The sequence below is a fragment of the Haliotis rubra genome, unplaced genomic scaffold, assembly GCF_003918875.1.
Source record: "Haliotis rubra isolate DU_JTF1 unplaced genomic scaffold, ASM391887v1 Scf15, whole genome shotgun sequence".
NCBI classification, from domain to species: domain Eukaryota; kingdom Metazoa; phylum Mollusca; class Gastropoda; order Lepetellida; family Haliotidae; genus Haliotis; species Haliotis rubra.
The window spans coordinates 1,763,447-1,784,458 of NW_025765447.1; the positions used below are offsets into that span (position 1 = coordinate 1,763,447).

The 21,012-nt window shown below is 38.8% G+C and overlaps 1 protein-coding gene across 1 annotated transcript; it reads left to right on the plus strand.

Annotated features, from left to right (window-relative positions):
- Nucleotides 1-247: 247 nt before the first annotated feature.
- On the plus strand, nt 248-19,093 carry LOC124270158 (ATP-binding cassette sub-family D member 2-like). The gene is given in 11 exon segments (XM_046705190.1): nt 248-1,254; nt 7,582-7,762; nt 8,966-9,090; nt 9,568-9,715; nt 10,991-11,085; nt 11,934-12,079; nt 13,868-13,895; nt 13,897-14,014; nt 14,876-14,960; nt 17,235-17,360; nt 18,824-19,093. Coding segments are annotated over 11 exon segments (2,235 nt in total). The 5' UTR covers nt 248-321; the 3' UTR covers nt 19,074-19,093.
- The last annotated feature ends 1,919 nt before the right edge of the window (nt 19,094-21,012 follow it).

The following is a 21,012-nucleotide window of genomic DNA, read 5'->3' on the forward strand; positions in this document are numbered from 1 at the left end:
TTTTCAGCTAGATCAAGTAAAATGTTAAAGAGTAATAATATATTGTAAAATGTATAATTGTTAAATAAGCAATTTCCTTTTTAGTTATTCACATTTCGTATAAACACGTGTTGAGCAAAATTGTAATATTTTAGATATTTGTTTTTTATTTGCAGTCTACCTGAATAATAGCAGTCGTTAGGCTAACACGATATGTATTGGTACAAAGTCTCGCTTTGTCGTGAAAATTCACGTGCGATTAAAGATGGCCGGCTGTCACGCATTAATATACGTCTGCAACTACTGAAACGGTAGTTCATTTGCCACGAGACTGGTGGTTCGATGAGTGGTATGTCTAAATTATGGGATGCAGCCGTGAAGGCAAAGATAACAAAACAGAAGCTTGCTACTGGAGCAATTTTGTGTGTAATTGCTGCTTACGGAGCTAAGCGATATTATCCTCTTCTAGCCAAAGCTACAGGCATCAAGGGCAAATCCCATGATTGTTCAGAAATTGTGCGATTGAATGGCGTCTCAGACCAAAACAATAAACCAGCCAAGAAAAGAATAGCGGTTGATAGAAGATTTTTCAAGCAGCTTAAATATCTCTTAAAAATTATCATTCCAAAGTTATGGAGCAAGGAGTCTGCCTTGTTGATATTACACAGCATCAGTTTGATCACCAGGACGTTTTTGTCCATATACGTAGCGTCTTTGGATGGAAGCCTCGTCAAGACAATTGTACAGAGAGATGTCATGAAATTCATCCTTCAACTAAGCAAATGGCTTTTGATTGCTGTCCCTGCTACTTTTGTGAACAGTTTGATTCGGTATTTGGAGAGCAAGCTTGCACTGTCGTTTAGATCACAATTGGTGAACCATGCATATGGATTGTATTTTAACAATCAGACCTACTACCGAGTGAGTAACCTGGACAGTCGTCTGTCAAATGCAGATCAGTGTCTAACAGAAGATATTACATCATTTACCACCTCACTGGCTCATTTGTACTCGCATTTGACAAAACCCTTTTTGGATGTATGTTTAATGTCTTTGACCCTCTCCAAACTTGCAAGCAGCCGAGGAGCTAGTTCCAGAATACCAGTCATTGTAGGAACAACTGCAATTGTTGTCACTGCAAAAATCCTGAGGGCAATGTCGCCTAAGTTTGGAAAACTAGTTGCTGAGGAAGCAAAACGCAAAGGATACCTTCGCTATGTTCACTCAAGAATTATAACAAATGCAGAAGAAATTGCATTCTATGCCGGACATCAGGTAAAACATTGCTACATTAGGGACCGTTCATAAGTTTTGGCTTTTTGGGGGTGGATGATTTTTATGACACAATGACACCCCCAACCCCACCCCCAATGTATGCACAAAGTATGTGACCCACCTGCATGTCATGTACAAAATCAATTACCACCCCACCCCCTTTCATAAGCATAATTTTTTAATATTTAAATGTACAAAATTGATGAGTCCCACCCACCCACCCCAGTACGTGTGTACAAAATTGAAGACCCCCACCTCCCCAGAACAAAATTGGTGACCCCACCTGTAAAGTCATCATCACCCCAACACACACACACACACACACCACCCAGCCTTAAATTATGAACGGTCCCTTAACATTTGAACCATCATGCTTATAATCATGATTACTGTATTCTGAATGTTATATAAGTATACACATGGTATATGGTCCATTGTAATTGTGCATGTTCATGGAGTCATCTGAGTGTTTATTAGAATCAGGCCTCTTTCACGTATGCTTTTGCTAAGGGATTGTTATCTACAGCTGCACAATGACATCCATGGATGCTTGGAATTTGGAACTTTGTTTTGCTGGATGGTTTTTGTTTAAAAAAAATGAGGTAATAATCGCTCATGATTGCTACATTGCTTAAACATGTGTGACTCCATGTTCAAAATGGTGTTTGATAACTACATTACAAATAATCTACTATGTTTAGTAAGGCTGTAACGATTCACTCGCATATTCGGTGAATCGAACCGTAGCCCTTCATGAAATCAATATCGTTATTCGTGGTCACCAGAACCGAATATTTACGATTTTTTTAAGGGAGCATGTTTTACTTGAACCCTTGTGCACGTTTGGAAAGTGAGATATGAAAGGATTGAATATGTACTAGCATTGCAGTAGCGCAAGTCATGTTAGTTTGCCAAGGCCGCACATGGTACTGTCGACTATAACTATTACATATGAAATTTGAGTGTCATGAGATCACTGTGACAAAACAAGACTGTCAACATGGGCGTTCCATATTGTACATCAATCACTTAACTACAATATTTTTTTGTATTCTTAAATAATTATTCATATTCGTTACCCATTATTCATGATACGTATCATATTCGCTACATAGTGTATTCGTTGCAGCCCTAATGTTTAGCAGAAGTAATCTCTTTGGCATTCTGGGTAGGGCTATGTCTCCAAGCAGCCTATGATGGTGCTAAGAGGTATCTAAGAGGGTCAAATGTTCAGTTTGATGACTTTGATAAACACATGTCAACCTACCCTGTAAATTGATATCAAGCAGTTGTTTATCTGGTCCAGTCTATCATTTAGATTCAGTTATACTGCGTGTGGTATTGGAAGACGTTTTATTCCTACAGTATTTATTTTGTTGTGCCAAGATGTGTCCCTTAGCTGTGCCAGACCTTTCTTGTCATGATAATATTGATATTGCTTCAAGTCCCGGATTAGCATGTTCATGATGCTTGCTTTTAAAGTACAATACCATTTGTCTTGGTACAGTATTATGACTGTGGAAAACAGGAACATCTGTTCAGCATTGTTTGCATATTTTTCTTTATTTTGAAAAATCTGAGACATGCTGTGTAATGCCCCTATTCCACACAGACCACGAATCCCATAAATCGCCACGAATTGACAAATTTGAGGATTTGTAATTGAATCGTAATCATTTCGTGAAGTTCTTAACTAATTCACATATAGTCATAGTCAGTTCTTGCAATTCTTGAGCAATCGGGAATTTGTGGCAAAAGTTTTGAACTGTTATTAGTGTTAATTCATAACAGAATGGTAGTGCATTCTTAGGCATCATAACTGAAACGTAATCGATTCGTATTCTTAACTCATTCATGGATTCGTCAATTTGTTTACAATTACAATCAATTATTGATGGGTTACTGAGCTCATATTTTTTGTGAGAGATAACCAGCACTAGTAAACCTACACTAACCCCAGGATTCATTCCAGACCGCCTCCGTGGTGTAGTGGTTAGAGCGTCCGCCCGGAGAGCGGAAGGTCGCTGGTTCGGTCCCCGACCGCGTCATACAAAAGACGTTAAAATATGGTACTTGTAACGTTGGTCCCTGCCTGGCGCTCGTTATTAATGGGTACAACAAGGACTGGTAGGTTCGGAGTCAGTATAATGTGTCTGAGTGGGGTATTCATGCTTCACTGCGGCATGGTATCCCAGTGGGCTAGCACTATAGACCAGCTTCAGTCTGGGCTAGTACAAGCAACCGAACATACACATACACACGCATGCACGTCGTCATATGAGCGAAATATGCTCAAGCACGACGTTAAACCCAATTTCACCTGACCTCATCCAGGACTATAACCATAATGACTACGGTAAATACAAGGTGGCTCAAGCCGCACTCTGAAATATTCGAGCTATATGGCGGTGGTCTGTAAATAATCGAGTCTGCGCCAGACAATCCAGTGATCAACAGCACGAGCATCGATCTGCGCAATTGGAAACCAATGACATGTGTCAACCAAGTCAGCGAGCCTGACCACCCGATCCCGTTAGTCACCTCTTACAACAAGCATGGGTTACTGAAGGCTCATTCTAACCCAGACCTTCACGGGTCTGTTGAAGTACAAGTTTGTCAACTTCATCTCATCAGACATTTTCATGATTTGGGTCCATGAAATGTAATGAGGATTTTATATATGTGCTGGATATTGGATACTTAGGAGCCTTAAAATTTTAAGAATATTTTAAGTAGCTGCAAATAGATTTTGGCTACAAGTTTTTCATATTTTTTCAGGATTAATGTTTCAGGTTAATTTCCTCTAGAAAATGTACAACTGTTCAAGCAAAAAACATTTGAAATGTGTGAAAGAATAATTTCCTGTCAACATTATGGAATGTGATTTCTTTTACCATGTTTACTTGTAATTTTGACATGTTGAATGATTTGTAAATCAGTCTGTAGTGGATGAAATATTGTAAAGAAATTAGAGGACATAGAATATTTTAACAATACCATATATCATGATTTATAAAAGCTATATTATTGCTACATAAATATCCAGGTGCGTACTGATCAGGGATATATATTACAAATATGATTTAGTATCAGCATGATCAGTGCATGTTTTCAAGATATGTTTCATAGATATTGGCATAATGTCAGAATGTTTCCATTCTCTTTATTGTCACTGGAGCTGTTCCAATGACGTGGTGTTAATCATACACATGAAAGTGTAAACAATCCTGCATTTTAGTATAATGACAAATGCAGGTGTTCATTCTAAACACCACTCAATCATTATTACTAATACTACATTGTCCTATCAGTGTAGAACGCCTCCGTGGTATAGTGGTTAGAGCGTCCGCCTGGAGAGCGGAAGGTCGCGGGTTCTATCCCCCGACCACGTCAGACCAAAAGACGTTAAAATATGGTACTTGTTGGTCCCTGCCTGGTGCTCGGCATTAATGGGTACAACAAGGACTGGTCGGCACGGAGTCAATATAATGTGTCTGAGTGGGGTATTCATGCTTCACTGCGGCATGGTATCTCAGTGGGCTAGCACTATAAATTCTATCAGTGTATACTACCACAATACCACGATATACATGCACTCTTTTTCTATTTTTTATTTTTTTTGCTTGTTATTTAATGCTGCATTCAGCAATATTCCCCCCTATACTATATAGTAGTGATCTGTAAATAATTGAATATGGACAAGACAATCTGGTGATTAACATCATAAGCATCAATCTACACATTTGGGACACAATGACATGTGTCAACCATAGTCAGCAAGCCTGACCACCCCGTACTGTTAGTCGCCTCTTACAACAAGCATGGGTTGATGATGACCAATTCTAACCCAGATCTTCATGGGTGTCTTATATTCTGAGGTTATGTTTTATAGTTATACAGTGGTGAATTTGTGTAAAGAAATTCCAGAAAAGCCTTCAATATATAAAAGTGAGACAAAACATCTGAGATGTTTTCATATTTCACTGAACATGGAAAGTTAAAAGGTGTGTGTGCACACGTGTGTGCATGTGTTAATTACTAGACCAGGGAGGTTAAGTCTGGCCACAGATTGAAATGGTCAATGTTCAAACAGAAATGAACATATGGTATCATGTTAATTTACATGGAATTCATTATAATTTGAACATAATTGAGCTTGTTGAGACATGTTACATGCTTCTCCATGGAATGCATAAACATGATAAAGCCATTTGGCCTTGCTATCTATTTAACATGTTTAATGAATGGTTAGCCTGATTACTGGAAACTTCTTATGTGTGAATTGAAAATGATATACTTGTTTGAAAGCAGTATTTATGATTAGAAAATCCAAAGCTTTAAATATCATAAGCATGGTAAGAAGTAAACCTAGTCAAATCATGAGGGGCTACTGATTTTTTTTGTATTAACCATATAAAATGAATGCATAATGCTTTTTTGTGGAAGCTGCGATGACTGAGTGGGTTAGACGACAGACTTCGTGTGCTGGCAATTAGGTGCCCGACTCTGAAAGTATGGGTTCAAATCCCAGATGGGACTCAACCCCACAAAAGTACTAGACTCTGTAATTTATTGAAAAAGTGTTATCCCGCATATAAAATGCCCCTTTGATTATATAACTGATACAAGAGTCTATCACTGCCCCATATGCATTGTCAGCAATTAATCAGTTCGTTAGATAATGAGGATGTAATCATCATCATCATTATATGTTTTCAACTTTTTCTCTGCAGTGACTGAGTGTTTGCAGAAATGATAATGGTTCTATTTTGTTTTTAGTGTAAAAAAGTCAATAAAATGGCCTCTGTGGCAGCCATGTTGAAGTTTATAAGGAATTCATTACAGAAACTGCAATTAATGAAAACATTGATTGTGGTGTATGATACTCTCTGATTACTGTGACAAATAGTTGTCCAAATGGATTTCAGGATATAATGTACCGACAAACCTCAAAGGAAACACTGCAGCTATCATGAATATGAAGGGTTAATACAGATGCTAAGGTACTAAAACTTATAATGTTCTTGGTGAACCAAATTTTTCATCATTTTCACAGGATACTTCTTCTGCCAGTGAGTGAGTATAGTTTTACGCCGCTTTTTAGCAATATTCCAGCAATATCACGGCTGGGGACACCAGAAATGGGCTTCACACATTGTACCCATGTGGGGAATCGAACCCAGGTCTTCGGCCTGATGAGCGAACGCTTTAACCACTAGGCTACCCCACCGCCCCTCTTCTGCCAGTGCTTCAAAACATGCAGTATGTATATAAGACGAGTATATGGATGGCAACTTCTTGTTTATTGTATAACACTACATTTCTGGGCTACTTCTTGTCCCTTCTTCAGGTGACAGAAGGGGCAATCACCTGAAGAATGGGCATGAAGTAGCCCAGAAATGTAGTGTTATACAATAAACAAGGAGTTGCCATCTATATGCTCGTCTTATATATTCACCAACTTCTAAATGCCTCTCAAGAATCTCATGCAGTATGTATTTTTTTGAAAGAGCCAAATTATTTAACCTTTGTAGCTACATCCAGCATGCCAACCAATACATTGTGTAAAAATGTAGGACTGTTGATGCTAATTAAGGTGGCTTTACTTCTTTCTGGAACAAATTATTCATTTAAAACTGTTCGGAGTGATCCTTCATCAAATATGACTACCACAGCAGCCATATTGGTTTGATTAGATTTATTAACGTTGCTGAACTTTATTTGTATTCTTGACAATGGGAACATATATGTTATTAGGTACAGGAAATACATACATGAATAGCAATGAATTGCATAGTAATGAATGGACAAAATGGCAGACATGGTAGACTAATTGATAGGGATAGAAATGTATTTTTTGAAAAGTGTGCCACGGAACACTCATATGGATTTGCCCTTTGGACACACGGTGAAATTAACACAATTCAAATGTGCCAACTAGAGGAACGATTCTTATTCTTGATAGAAACTAGGTGATCGTACCCATTTTCGTTTTCTGCATACCTAAGTTGACTTTGTGAATCATACTGTGCATGACACATGTTCACACGTATTTGTAACTTTCATTTCAGGCGTTGTGTATGATCAACATTATTGAGCCATTGTTTATTAAATATTGTGACTTTTAGGGTGCCTTCAGTCACCGGAAACATATTTTAGACATGTCAATTGAAACTAAAAGCTCAAGGAATTTTAAACCTACAATAACATTTGAATGCTTCTGGCACTATTGGAAACAATAATTGCAGAACTGTCATCATAGTTTGTTTTTTTGTATTAACCAAGTTTTTTCACTCTGTGTCATTTTCCATCTTACCATGGTTACAGATTGAAAAGAAGCACTTAGAAAAGAGCTATATGTCTCTGGCTAGCCAGATGGACACCATCTACTACAAGAGGCTTTGGTACGTCATGCTGGAGCAGTTTCTCATGAAGTATGTGTGGAGCGCAAGTGGGCTTGTCATGGTCGCAGTTCCTATCATCACCGCAACAGGGATTCGTGCTGATGGTAAGATGGAAATCTTTTAGAACATAAAACTAGTTTAAAACGATATAATTGTGATTGGTGAATGATGATGATTAAATGTTATGCTGATCATGACAGTGTAGAAAACTTTCAAGAAGTTTCAAGACATTACACACCAACTGAAAATCAAGTGAGGTTGTGTCTTGACAATTTGACGGTCAATTCTACGGTGGCCATTTTGAAAGAAATACAATAGTTTGTGGCTGCATCATTATTCAATGTGATATGCATAAGGTATGTGGTGTACGGAAAAATTTATATAATATACATATGCTTTTTGGTGAGTCATCATCAAATACAACCTCAGACTATCAGATGACATCTGACCATAATGTTGTGCCCTCATTTTCCTAGTTTTTCTTCACTTTTGATATCTAAAACTGCAAGGCCTAATGTGCATGGGTGGCCCTGTCAACAGTCAATGTTGTACAGTTGGTGTGTCTTGATTGTGGGTTCAAATCCCGGTTCATCCTCATGATGTTTCTAGGTTTGTCTGCATCATACTCATGCTCACAGTGTTTGCAATGCTTTAATTTGCCAGTTGACCATCAGGGCCTGCTGTGGCCTGCAGGCTTTAAAATCTGCAGGCCCATTTTGTTAAAGTCAACCAATAAAAACAAAAAAGACTACACTGTACACAGTTTCACACTGTTTCTACAAAATCAATTAGCAAAGCCTATGGCGTCTTTATTTGTTAAGGACTGGTGTTGACATTAGTATGCGCAAAGCTCTGAAATACCAGGAAGTGGAACTGTAAGTTATCGTAACATGATAGATCATGGATGATTCCCAAACGTTAATAAAGAAAAACATGGGAAAGATTATAGTTGAAACAAAAATTACAGATAATTTACTGAAGGACACTGGGGCCTGCAAATATTTCAAATTGCCGTCCCGATACAAACAACCGGCGCTGGGCCTCCGGGACGGCGATTATTTCGAACGCAGCATGCTTATGGTTTTCGCGAAAGTGGTAATTGTCTAAGACCTGCATAACTTCAGGCTTTCCTCACCCATAAAACTAACGTGGATTGATGTAACTGGAATGCTGTTCACAGCAGTCTTAAACACAACTCACTCACTCATTCATAATTCAGTTAAGTTACAGAGCCTTGTGACTTTATTGTTGCATCATTCGGACAAATAGGTGAGAGTATTGTAATGTATTGTTCCTTTTGTTGTTAGGCACACAAGTAGATGACGATCCCGATGGAGGTGTTAGTGAGAGGACACGATCCTTCACCACTGCCCGTAACCTGCTCATCAACACCGCAGATGCTGTGGAGAGAATGATTTCATCATACAAAGAGGTACGTCAGAATGCTGTATGCCAATTGCAGGGCTAGTACTTTACACAAGGTCACTAGTGTAAGGCCAGTACAAATTCCTGCGGTCAAGTATAAATTTACTAATTTCCCCATTGTTTTAACATTATATTTTATTTTTACATGGACTAGGTTAGCTTTTGTGTTTAATTTTAACCTTCATTCTCACCATACTGACTATTGGTTTTTGCTGAAAATAATGCTGAGTGACATGTACAGGAAGGTAGGATCACAATCTGGGCACAGTTAGAATATACCACTGAATGTTATTACATTCCTCGGGGCGGTGGGGTAGCCTAGTGGTTTAAGCATTCGCTCATCACGCCAAAGACCCAGGTTCGATTCCCCACATGGGCAAAATGTGTGAAGCCCATTTCTGGTGTCCCCTGCCTTGATATTGCTCGAAAATTGCTAAAACTCAAAACTAAAACCAAATCACTCACTCACTTTTGCATTCGTCAGATCACCGAGCTGGCCGGCTACACAGACAGGGTGTCGGAGATGTTCCAGGTGTTTGAGGAAGTGAATAGTGGCCAGTATGAGCGGAAGATGGTCACCAAACCAAAGTCACAGAAACATGACCGAATCACAGGACCCTTGGAACTGAGAGGTGGGATCACTAGCTATTCAGATGTAATTACTGGAGCTACAATTGCTTTTATTTTAGGAATATGATTTGTTTCAGAAAATACTGGTTTGAGAATAATATTATCTCATTAAAATAGTATAACCCAGGTTGGGTTCTCCACATGGGTACAATGTGTGAAGCTCATTTCTGGTGTCCCCTGCCGTGATAATGCTGGAAAATATTGCTAAAAGCAGTATAAAACTAAACTCACTCACTCACCTTACAGACCCCAGTGTTATTCACTTATTGTTCCTTCCCAAACCTTTGGTTCCTCCTTTCATAGGTAAACGTTTATTCCTGATCAGGGCCTCCTTTCACAAAGCACTAAGGTGATTGTAAGTCACTAAGGTAACCTTAATGCAATATTAAAGGATGGGAGTTAAGGTTAACCTTAGTCAAGATTGCCTCATGAGGAGCCCTGGCCCCCACCTTTCTTTCAGCCTGCCCAAAGCAGGGATGTTGTATGGTGGTGCTATTATTTATGGTTTTATTGATGTTCATGGACAGTATGCAAAGAGACATGAGAAAAATACAGTTGTCTAGAGCTCTACAGAGGTCTAGATGATAGAGAGTGGAATTTCAGTGGTTTTATCCGCACCATTCCAAAAGACGTTAAGTGGTGGTACTTGTTGTTACCATGCCTGGCGATAAAGTAATTCTGCTGTGGGGTATCCATGTTGAACTATAAAACCAGTATTAATGTGCACAAGTACAACCAGCCACACACATTGCTAGACCATAACATTAAACCCCATTTCACCACAACCTGTGAAGATTCGGGTTAAAATTGGTCTTCAGCAACCCATGCTTGTCATAAGAGGCAACTAATGGGGTCGGGGTTCAGGCTCGCTGACTTGGTTGACACATCTCATCAGTTCCCAATTGCACAGATTGATGCTCATGCTGTTGATCACCGGATTGTCTGGTCCAGACTCAATTATTTACAGACGGCCGCCATATAGCTGGAGTTCAGCGTCAAACTAAACTCACTCACTCACTCCAATTGCGTAGATAGATGCTCATGCTGTTGATTACCGGATTGTCTGGTCCAGACTCGATTATTAACAGACCGGTGCCATATAGCTGGAATATTGCTGATTGTGGCGTTTACCAACAAACCAACCAACCATTTCACCTGGTATGTATATGTGCATAATTTGCATAATCAGCTGCAGATGTCAAGCAAGACTAGCATTAATCTGGCATAATCTCATTCAGTTATAGTGTACTGAAATGATGGATTTATTGAATTTGTAGGTGATGTTATGGACACAGATTCAACCATTGAGATTGAAAACCTGCCAATTGTCACGCCCAATGGTGACGTCATCGTGTCGAGCCTATCTCTCACGGTAAGCAAATCTCATCAACAAACAGCTAACTTTCCATGGCACAAATAGTCTTTCCATTTCAGAATTAATATAGGAAACATTAGAGTGTGTTTAAGTCTTTCAAGAAAACATTTAATATGCTTAAGGCTGTGTTAATGTTATTGTCCTTGTCTTATTTCAAGAATCACCAGACATGTTAAAATGTTTAGGAACTTAGATTGATTCTGTTGTCTCCAAGCATGACAAGTTTGATGTCTTTTGGTGTATGGCATCGCAAGAATGTCAAGAATGTATCTGTCACAAACAGAGTGTATCATTACAGGCCTATCTATGACTTGAATGATGCAACGACATGTGCATGACAGCTATATTTTCTGCATCCAAAGAGGCATGGGTGTTTACGATGTACATGGGGGCTGTGGGTAGCCTATTTGTTAAGGCGTTCGCTTGTCACACCAAACCCGGGTTCCATTCCCCACATGGGCACAATTTGTAAAGCCCATTTCTGGTGTCCCCTGCCATGATATTGCTGGAATATTGATAAAAGCGGCGTCAAACTAAACTCACTCACTCACTACCATGTACGATAGTGTCTTCCCAACTGCATCAATCACTGGTTGCCTGGCCAGATCCAATTAATTAAACTCTGTGAAATATAACAAGAATATTGTTTACCGTGGCATCAAACAACATTCACTTACTGACTCATTAATTCCTTCAGATGAGGTGAAGTGGGGTAGCCTAGTGGTTAAAGCGTTGGCTCGTCACGCTGAAGATCCGGGTTCGATTCCCCGCATCGGTACAATGTGTGAAGCCCATTTCTGGTGCTTAAAGCAGCGTAAAATTAACTCACTCACTCACTTCTTCAGATGAATCCTGGCATGCACATGTTGATCACTGGCCCAAATGGTTGCGGCAAGTCGTCCCTGTTCCGTATCTTGAGTGGCTTGTGGCCGGTGTACAAGGGCAAGCTACACAAACCCCCACCCTCAGCCATGTTCTACATTCCACAGAGGTAAGAGCATCTAGTCGAAAATAGGTTTTGCATAATAAACACTTAAAATGTGAAATGAGTTTTGGTGTGCAGTGATTTGCTGATTTATACTTATGTGGACTTGTTAGGACAGTCCATTGTATTGCTTCTTGTAATGTAGCAGCAGAGGTACTCACTCACTCATCCTCTCATTCGTCGTATGCTCAATCATAAACTCCCTCACTCAGACACTCACACACCCACTCACTCGCATCATTAATATTAATTCCCATCGATATTTCCAATTATTATCCCCTGCCGCGCGTTCAGCGCGAAGCGGGGGATATAGTATTAGGCTCCGTCCGTCCGTACATACGTACGAATTGGAATATCTTAAGAACCAATCACTAGATTCTTTTCATAATTGGTACCTAGGTTCATCAGAGTATAAGAAAGGCCCAAGTCAGGTTTGGTGACCTTGACCTTAATTTCAAGGTCACAAGGGGACTTTAACATTTTACCTGCATGTTAAGCTATCTCAAGAACCGTTCTCTAGATTTTGTTCATATTCAAAACAAAGCTTTATCTAGGGAAGGCGCAGGGCCCAGTTGATTTTGGTGACCTTCAGGTAATTTTCAAGGTCAAAAAGCGACACTTTGAAGATTTCAGCATGTACACCTGCATGTTAAGCTATCTCAAGAACCGTTCAATGGATTTTCTTCATATTCAATACAAAGCTTTATCTAGGGAAGGCGCAGGACCCAGTCGATTTTGGTGACCTTCACATAATGTTCAAGGTCATGGCAACACTTTGATGATTTCAGCATGTAAACCTGCATGTTAAGCTATCTCAAGAACCGTTCTCTGGATTTTCTTCATATTTGAAACCAAGCTTTATCTAGGGAAGGTGCAGGGCCCAGTCGATTTTGGTGACCTTCACTTAATTTTCAAGGTCACAGAGACACTTTGAAGATTTCAGCAAGTTAACTTGAATTGTCAGCAAGATATTTCAAAAACAGTTCACTGGATCTTCTTCAGAGACTTTCAAGACTTCCCTTAAATGTTTTTCAAAAAGCAATTTCTTTAGTACTATTTTTGCATATTTCATACACTATGAGATTCATGTCATAGTCAGTCTTGAAAATATGTGTGTGTTTGAACACCTAAAGAGCAAGACATCAAGAGAGGTTGACTGGTCATGTTTTCGTTGACATTTAACTTAAACTTTCATTACTTTATAAGTTTGATTTGATTATGTCACCTTAGTGACAATGTTGTTGATATTTCTATCCAGCCCCATTGATTATGATTCTTGGTTTGTCATTGGTTGAACCAGATGCTAAACAAAGAGGCCATCTCTTTGATCACTTCCTGAACTGGGCCCACTTGGACAAAGCCATCTTAGCACTTTGACTATCTTATCTTAAATGTCAGTGTATGGCAGTTACAATCATCACACTGTTAAGAGCCCATGAACATGATGAAGATCCTGGTCAGAATTGGTCTTCAGCAACCCATGCATGGCATAAGAGGTGACCAACGGGATCGGGTGGTCCGGCTCGCTGACTTGGTTGACATATGTCGTTGTATCCCAATCGTAGATCAATATTCAAAATGCCAGTCACTGGATTGTGTGGTCCAGACTTGATTATTTACTCACTGCTACACACTAGCAGGAAAATTGCAGTGTGTGCATTAAATAACAAACAAAAAGACAAAACAAACATACAAACGTAGTTCTAAGATTGCTGTGATATGAGTCAAATACTGTGAAATATGCATTAAACCTAACTCATGAATTCCTGATGATCACTGATGTGCCCGTTACAGGCCGTACATGTCTATCGGGACGCTGCGGAGACCAGGTGATCTACCCAGACAGCAAGGAGGACATGATGAAGAAAGGTTTCACTGATGCTCACCTTGATGGCATCCTCGATATTGTGCATCTTGCACATATTGTGCAGAGGGAGGGAGGTGAGTGCACAGTTAGTCATAGATGAATCTTAGTTCAACTTAGTAATGTAAGGTTTATATGTGATGGTGTCAAATTGGTGGCATTTTCTGGAATACTATTCATCAAACCTTTTGACTTGGTTTGTCATCTTCAGACTCACCAGACAATTATATTATAAGCAAAATTTTATCATCACTTTATTTCTGTTGTTCTTAAGGTGCATGTAAAATATTTTCTTGCTTTGTATAATTTGAATTGAGGGTAAAATAAATTCTTTACCAAATAAAGGACATTAGTCAGCTATTTATAATTCAGATAAATATTCAAATAACACATAGCATATGTAGTATGTAACAAAGACAGACAGGTACTTCAATGGTCCTGTTAATTGTTTTTAGTTTGAAGTACTTGGTGGAGATTCAAGGTTTGAATATGATTTCAACTTTATCATTCATGGAGTGATCACACTCTGTTGATTGCATGTCATTGTATCCAAACCCAACATGGGTACAATGTGTGAAGCTCATATTTCAGGTGTCCTCTGCCATGATATTACTAGAATATTGCTAAAAATGGCATAAAACTAAAACTCACTCACTCACTCATTATATCACAAATGCACATATTGATGTTTGTGTCAGTCAGTGAATATTCTGGTCCAGGTCACTGCCATACAACTGGAACATTGCTGAGTGTGAACAACAAACATGACCAAGTTTATTTAATTTGTTGTGCAGAGTTGTGTCCCTTGGCGGTGCCAGGATGTTCTTGTTATTTCTTCAAATCCCGATCATGATCCTTGCTTTTGTGCCATACCATGATAGCTATGCTTCTGCATTAAACAACAAATAAAATACAATGAAATCATTCTGTCATCTCAGGCTGGCACGTAGAGAGTGACTGGAAAGACGTGTTGTCAGGCGGAGAAAAGCAGAGGATGGGCATGGCTAGGATCTTCTACCACAGGTACGTACAACTGACACATATTGGAGTGATAGGCCAACCTAGTAGTTAAAACATGGACCTATGAAGCCAACAGCTTTTCCTTTGACATTCAACTGACATGTTTTAACTATCTTTAAAATATGTGAAGGCCATTTTGTGTTTCCCTCACCATGATATTGCTGGAACAATTGTGGTGTGCGTCACCACGATATTGTTGGGATATTTGTAGTGTACTTCACCATGATATTGCTGGGATATTTGTAGTGTACTTCACCATGATATTGCTGGGATATTTGTAGTGTACTTCACCATGATATTGCTGGGATATTTGTGGTGTGCTTCACCATGATATTGCTGTGATATTTGTGGTGTGCTTCACCATGATATTGTTGGGATATTTGTGGTGTACTTCACCATGATATTGCTGGGATATTTGTGGTGTGCTTCACCATGATATTGCTGGGATATTTGTGGTGTGCTTCACCATGATATTGCTGTGATATTTGTGGTGTGCTTCACCATGATATTGCTGGGATATTTGTAGTGTACTTCACCATGATATTGCTGGGATATTTGTGGTGTACTTCACCATGATATTGCTGTGATATTTGTGGTGTACTTCACCATGATATTGCTGGGATATTTGTGGTGTGCGTCACCACGATATTGTTGGGATATTTGTGGTGTACTTCACCATGATATTGCTGGGATATTATGGTGTGCGTCACCACGATATTGTTGGGATATTTGTGGTGTACTTCACCATGATATTACTGGGATATTTGTGGTGTACTTCACCATGATATTACTGGGATATTTGTGGTGTACTTCACCATGATATTGCTGGGATATTTGTGGTGTACTTCACCATGATATTGCTGGGATATTTGTAGTGTACTTCACCATGATATTGCTGGGATATTTGTGGTGTAACTTCACCATGATATTGTTGGGATATTTGTGGTGTACTTCACCATGATATTGCTGGGATATTTGTGGTGTACTTGTATTGTTGGGATATTCACCATTTGTACTTCACCATGATATTGCTGGGATATTTGTGGTGTGCTTCACCATGATATTGCTGGGATATTTGTAGTGTACTTCACCATGATATTGCTGGGATATTTGTGGTGTACTTCACCATGATATTGCTGGGATATTTGTGGTGTGCTTCACCATGATATTGCTGGGATATTTGTCACCATGTGTGGGATACTTCATGATATTGTTGGGATATTTGTAGTGTACTTCACCATGATATTGCTGGGATATTTGTAGTGTACTTCACCATGATATTGCTGGGATATTTGTAGTGTACTTCACCATGATATTGCTGGGATATTTGTAGTGTGCTTCACCATGATATTGCTGGGATATTTGTGGTGTACTTCACCATGATATTGCTGGGATATTTGTGGTGTACTTCACCATGATATTGTTGGGATATTTGTGGTGTACTTCACCATGATATTGCTGGGATATTTGTGGTGTACTTCACCATGATATTGCTGGGATATTTGTGGTGTACTTCACCATGATATTGCTGGGATATTTGTGGTGTGTGCTTCACCATGATATTGCTGGGATATTTGTGGTGTACTTCACCATGATATTGCTGGGATATTTGTGGTGTACTTCACCATGATATTGCTGGGATATTTGTGGTGCTGGGATACTTCACCATGATATTGCTGGGATATTTGTGGTGTGCTTCACCATGATATTGCTGGGATATTTGTGGTGTGCTTCACCATGATATTGCTGGGATATTTGTGGTGTGCTTCACCATGATATTGCTGGGATATTTGTGGTGTACTTCACCATGATATTGCTGGGATATTTGTGGTGTACTTCACCATGATATTGCTGGGATATTTGTGGTGTACTTCACCATGATATTGCTGGGATATTTGTGGTGTACTTCACCATGATATTGCTGGGATATTTGTGGTGTGCTTCACAATGACATACCTCCACTTGTAGGTCTTATGGTCTTATGGTAGCCTAGTGGTTAAAGCGTTTTGTCATCACGCTGAAGACACGGGTTCATTCCCCACATAGATTCAATGTGTGAAGCCATTTTCTGGTGTCCCCCACCATGATATTGCTTGAATATTGCTAAAAGCAGTGTGAAACCATACTCACTAACTCTTATGGCTGAAATATTGCCAATGTGACTATAAATTTGTAACTCACTCACTCTTAAAAAAAAGAACAGAATGGTTCTACAGTAAGCCTGTTAAACACTGTGTGTATTGCCTCTATTTACTTCGTACTTTGTCTGTATTTTAGGCCACAGTTTGCTCTTCTTGACGAGTGTACCAGCGCCGTGTCTATTGATGTCGAGAGCAAGATGTACCAGGCTGTCAAGGATGGTGGGACGACCCTGCTTACCATCACTCATCGACCATCACTGTGGTAGGATTTTCAACCTGAAATTTAATTTTATTCTACACTCTTAGTTTCACAAACCATGTGAACCATCTTAGTGGCCTAATGCCAATCACCTGTCCTTAAGGAGTTTGTTTGTTTTTTTTGTTTTTTTTGTGCATGATCCAACCAAAAATGCATTTGATTTGCATTTGATCATCATTATATGTACAAAATGGCAGCCATTGTGTAGATGGCTTCAATTATTTGAGTTTTAAATTTTTTTTTTATCTAACTTAACAAATTGTTGAGGATCATTGAAAAAGAAACATTATTCATCTCATTGTGATATTCAAGCTCTGCACAGGCTTGAAACACCTTTGAATATGACAGTCAAGCCCTAATTTTGAATCTTTCAGTTTGACTGACATTAGCATTCACTGCATATGACTTGAATATTTTATTATTTTCAGTGTATGAAATAAGCCAAAATCCCAACCAGACATCAGGGCTGGTATCTTCAAAATGTTATCAGCCCCAAATAGATTTAACCAGACCAGACAATCCAAAGGAAATTACTCAGATGTATGGAACATGTTATCTAAACGTTTTTACCAGACCATCGGGCTAGCTAGCTGTAAATTTAGACCATCTGTCAGAAATCTAGCCCTTCTCGGGTGGTTGGAAGGGCTTTATTCCATACACTGCTTTTGTGTGGATATACAAATGGAACACTCATAACATAGAATTCAAGTAAGAATATCATATAAAGTCTTTGTAAAAGCACCTTTGGGGACTTATTTTTAACATGGGACAGTCTCATCATTAGGGGTGTCATCATGTATCACAGTACTAATGTCACCCGTAAAGATCCCGGGTAGAATAGGTCTTCAGCAACCCATGCTTGCCATAAAAGGCGACTATGCTTGTCGTAAGAGGCGACTAACGGGATTGGGTGGTCAGGCTCTCTGAGTTGGTTGACACATGTCATCGGTTCCCAATTGAGCAGGTTGATGCTCATGCTGTTGATCACTGGATTGTCTGGTCCAGTTACCATAGTTAAGCTGGACATTAAAAAATTTCAATTTTAAGCATGTAATGAATCAGCGTAGTTCATATTGAGCATTCAGGTGATTGATTGTTTAGGTGGTGCAGTGGGGTAGCCTAGTGGTTATCCCGGGTTCGATTCCACATATAGGTACAGTGTGTGAAGCTAATTTCTGCTATTCCTGTCGTGATATTGCTGGAATAGTGCTAAAAGTGGCATAAAACTAAGTGCCAGAAATGGGCCCCTGGTACCCAGGTGTTCAGCTTCACTAGCGAACACATTAACCACTAGGCTACCCCACCATCCTTTGAGTAACTAACATCTTAAGGATTCAGTGCCTTTCAAACCCTTAAGATTCCTAAATTGTAATTTGTCAGGTTTAGTATGAGCCATGAATAAATTGAGATCATCCTGGTGATATGTTTTTGGTGATGTCTCTGATTCCTCGCGTCTCCCCCTGCAGGAAGTTCCACACCCACCTGCTGCAGTTTGACGGGGAGGGAGGCTGGCATGTAGAGCATCTGGACACCAACACCAGGCTCACCCTCAACGAGGAGAAGCAGAGGCTAGAGGCACAGCTGGCCGGCATCCCTGAGATGCAGTCACGTCTCAAGGAGCTGTGTTCCATACTCGGGGAGGACTCTGTGCTGCGAAACATCGACATCAGTGATCCCACAGACAGCAACGAACAGACACAGACAGTGTTGAGATGATAATCAGGTGTATGTAGAAGTGAAAAGCTGTGATTGAGATTTCATGTATGTGTGTACATTGTGGAGCATTCATGAACAAGACACAGGTTTGAGATGTTATTGTAGAAGAAAAATGTCAATGATTTAGATTTCATGAATATGCGTGTCCATTATTCAGGAACAAGAGATTCTTGATCTTAAATCCTACTCATGCATGATGCAAGTAGTTTAAGACCTTTGATACATGTACACTGGTGTAGATATTTGATTTGTTATGAATGGTTACATTGTTTGAAAGATTTTTAATTCCAATGAATGTGATTAAGTATTGATAATCAGTTTGATTGTTCAGATATGTTGTCTTATCAGGTCAGATTATGAAAAATGATTTCATATTCAGATACAATGAATTCAGGTGAACCAACTTTGGACATTGGACTGCATGAGGAGTCCATCTTCTTGTAGATTGTTCAAATTTATATTCTTCACCTTTACCATAAATCATTCTTTCGAGAGTGAATAGTTCTTTTAGTTCAAAGGTACATTTCTCCCTTTGACTGAATTGCGAGTATTTCCATGGCAGAACAAACAACTTTTTTGCATTTATGTTTCCATGAACTAACCAAAAAAGGCAATGGCCACTAGCAAACAATAGGCTGACAACAGATTGGGCTGGGAGAGTGCTGCAGCATTGTACTGAGTGGTAACACTGCAGTTCTTTGTGTGTTAATTACCGTATTTTACCGTAGATGAGCCAAATTTTGAGGACCCAAAAAAGCAGTCTGTAGAAGGGTATCAGCTTATCCACAGGTTTCACAACTTTTTTTCAGGGGTAAGAAAATGACATTGTACAGCTAATTAAGCAGACCATTAATTTTTATTGTTAACATATTTATTTATGATAATTGACTGCAATGTGTTTTTGTGTTCATGGAGTTGTACATGTAAAACCATTATACACACACGTCAGTCAACTACAAGGAGTTCCATAGCATGCATACAGCTCCCTATGTTTTTGCTTCATAAGGCCAGACCAATTTTATTTCTTGTTTTATGGATCCGCCTGTCTTATTTTTTCAAGAATAAGAAAAAACATAAAGATTCATTTTCCCCGCTCAAAAAATGAAACCCTAATGTTTTTATTGGCCAAAACTGTAAACATACAAGATATTTTGTTTTTGGATTGTTTTTTGCCCCATATACACTTCATAAATTGCCAAAAGTAACATACTTTAAGTATTTAGAAGGAATATTACTTTGACTGATGATCTTTTTTATTATTTTTTTCCCTCCTGCCTTTATGTTTTCTGAGGACAAAAATCCATAAAACAAAAAATAAAATTTGTCTGGCCTAAGCACATCTCAGCATTGAATATTCTTAGAATTTATTCATATGTTTTTTTGTATATTTTAAAAATGTAATATTTCTCCTTATGTTCTACATGCTGATTTAGCTTTTGATTGTCACTATGACAACCAAAGTTCGTCATTGTTTATGGAGTCTAGTCACATGTGTTACCACCGAAATTTATAGGAATCACGTTGAAGACATGCTTATAACATGTCAGTCCTTTTATTGGCTTCAGGCGGATTTATGTCAATGTACAGTTCACATATTTTAGGATTATATATAATATTGACTTAACTATCTGATTAGAAGAAGCTTTTCTGTAGTGTTCTGACACAACATCCACATCCCTTGTGATTTTCAGAGTATTTGAACTGGAGGACTGATGTGAAAAAGAAACTCACTAAACAGATGTTGGAAACCATGACAAACAATTTATTACGTTTTAATTGATATTCAGTGGTATTTATTCAGATGTTTTTAGAAAGAATATGTATAAAAATTTGAGAATCAGTCAATAATTTATGATTTTTCTAATATCTGATCATAAATTGTATTTATTTTGAAAATATTGTCATTTTAAAGTAATACATATAAAGTGTTGAAGGCACT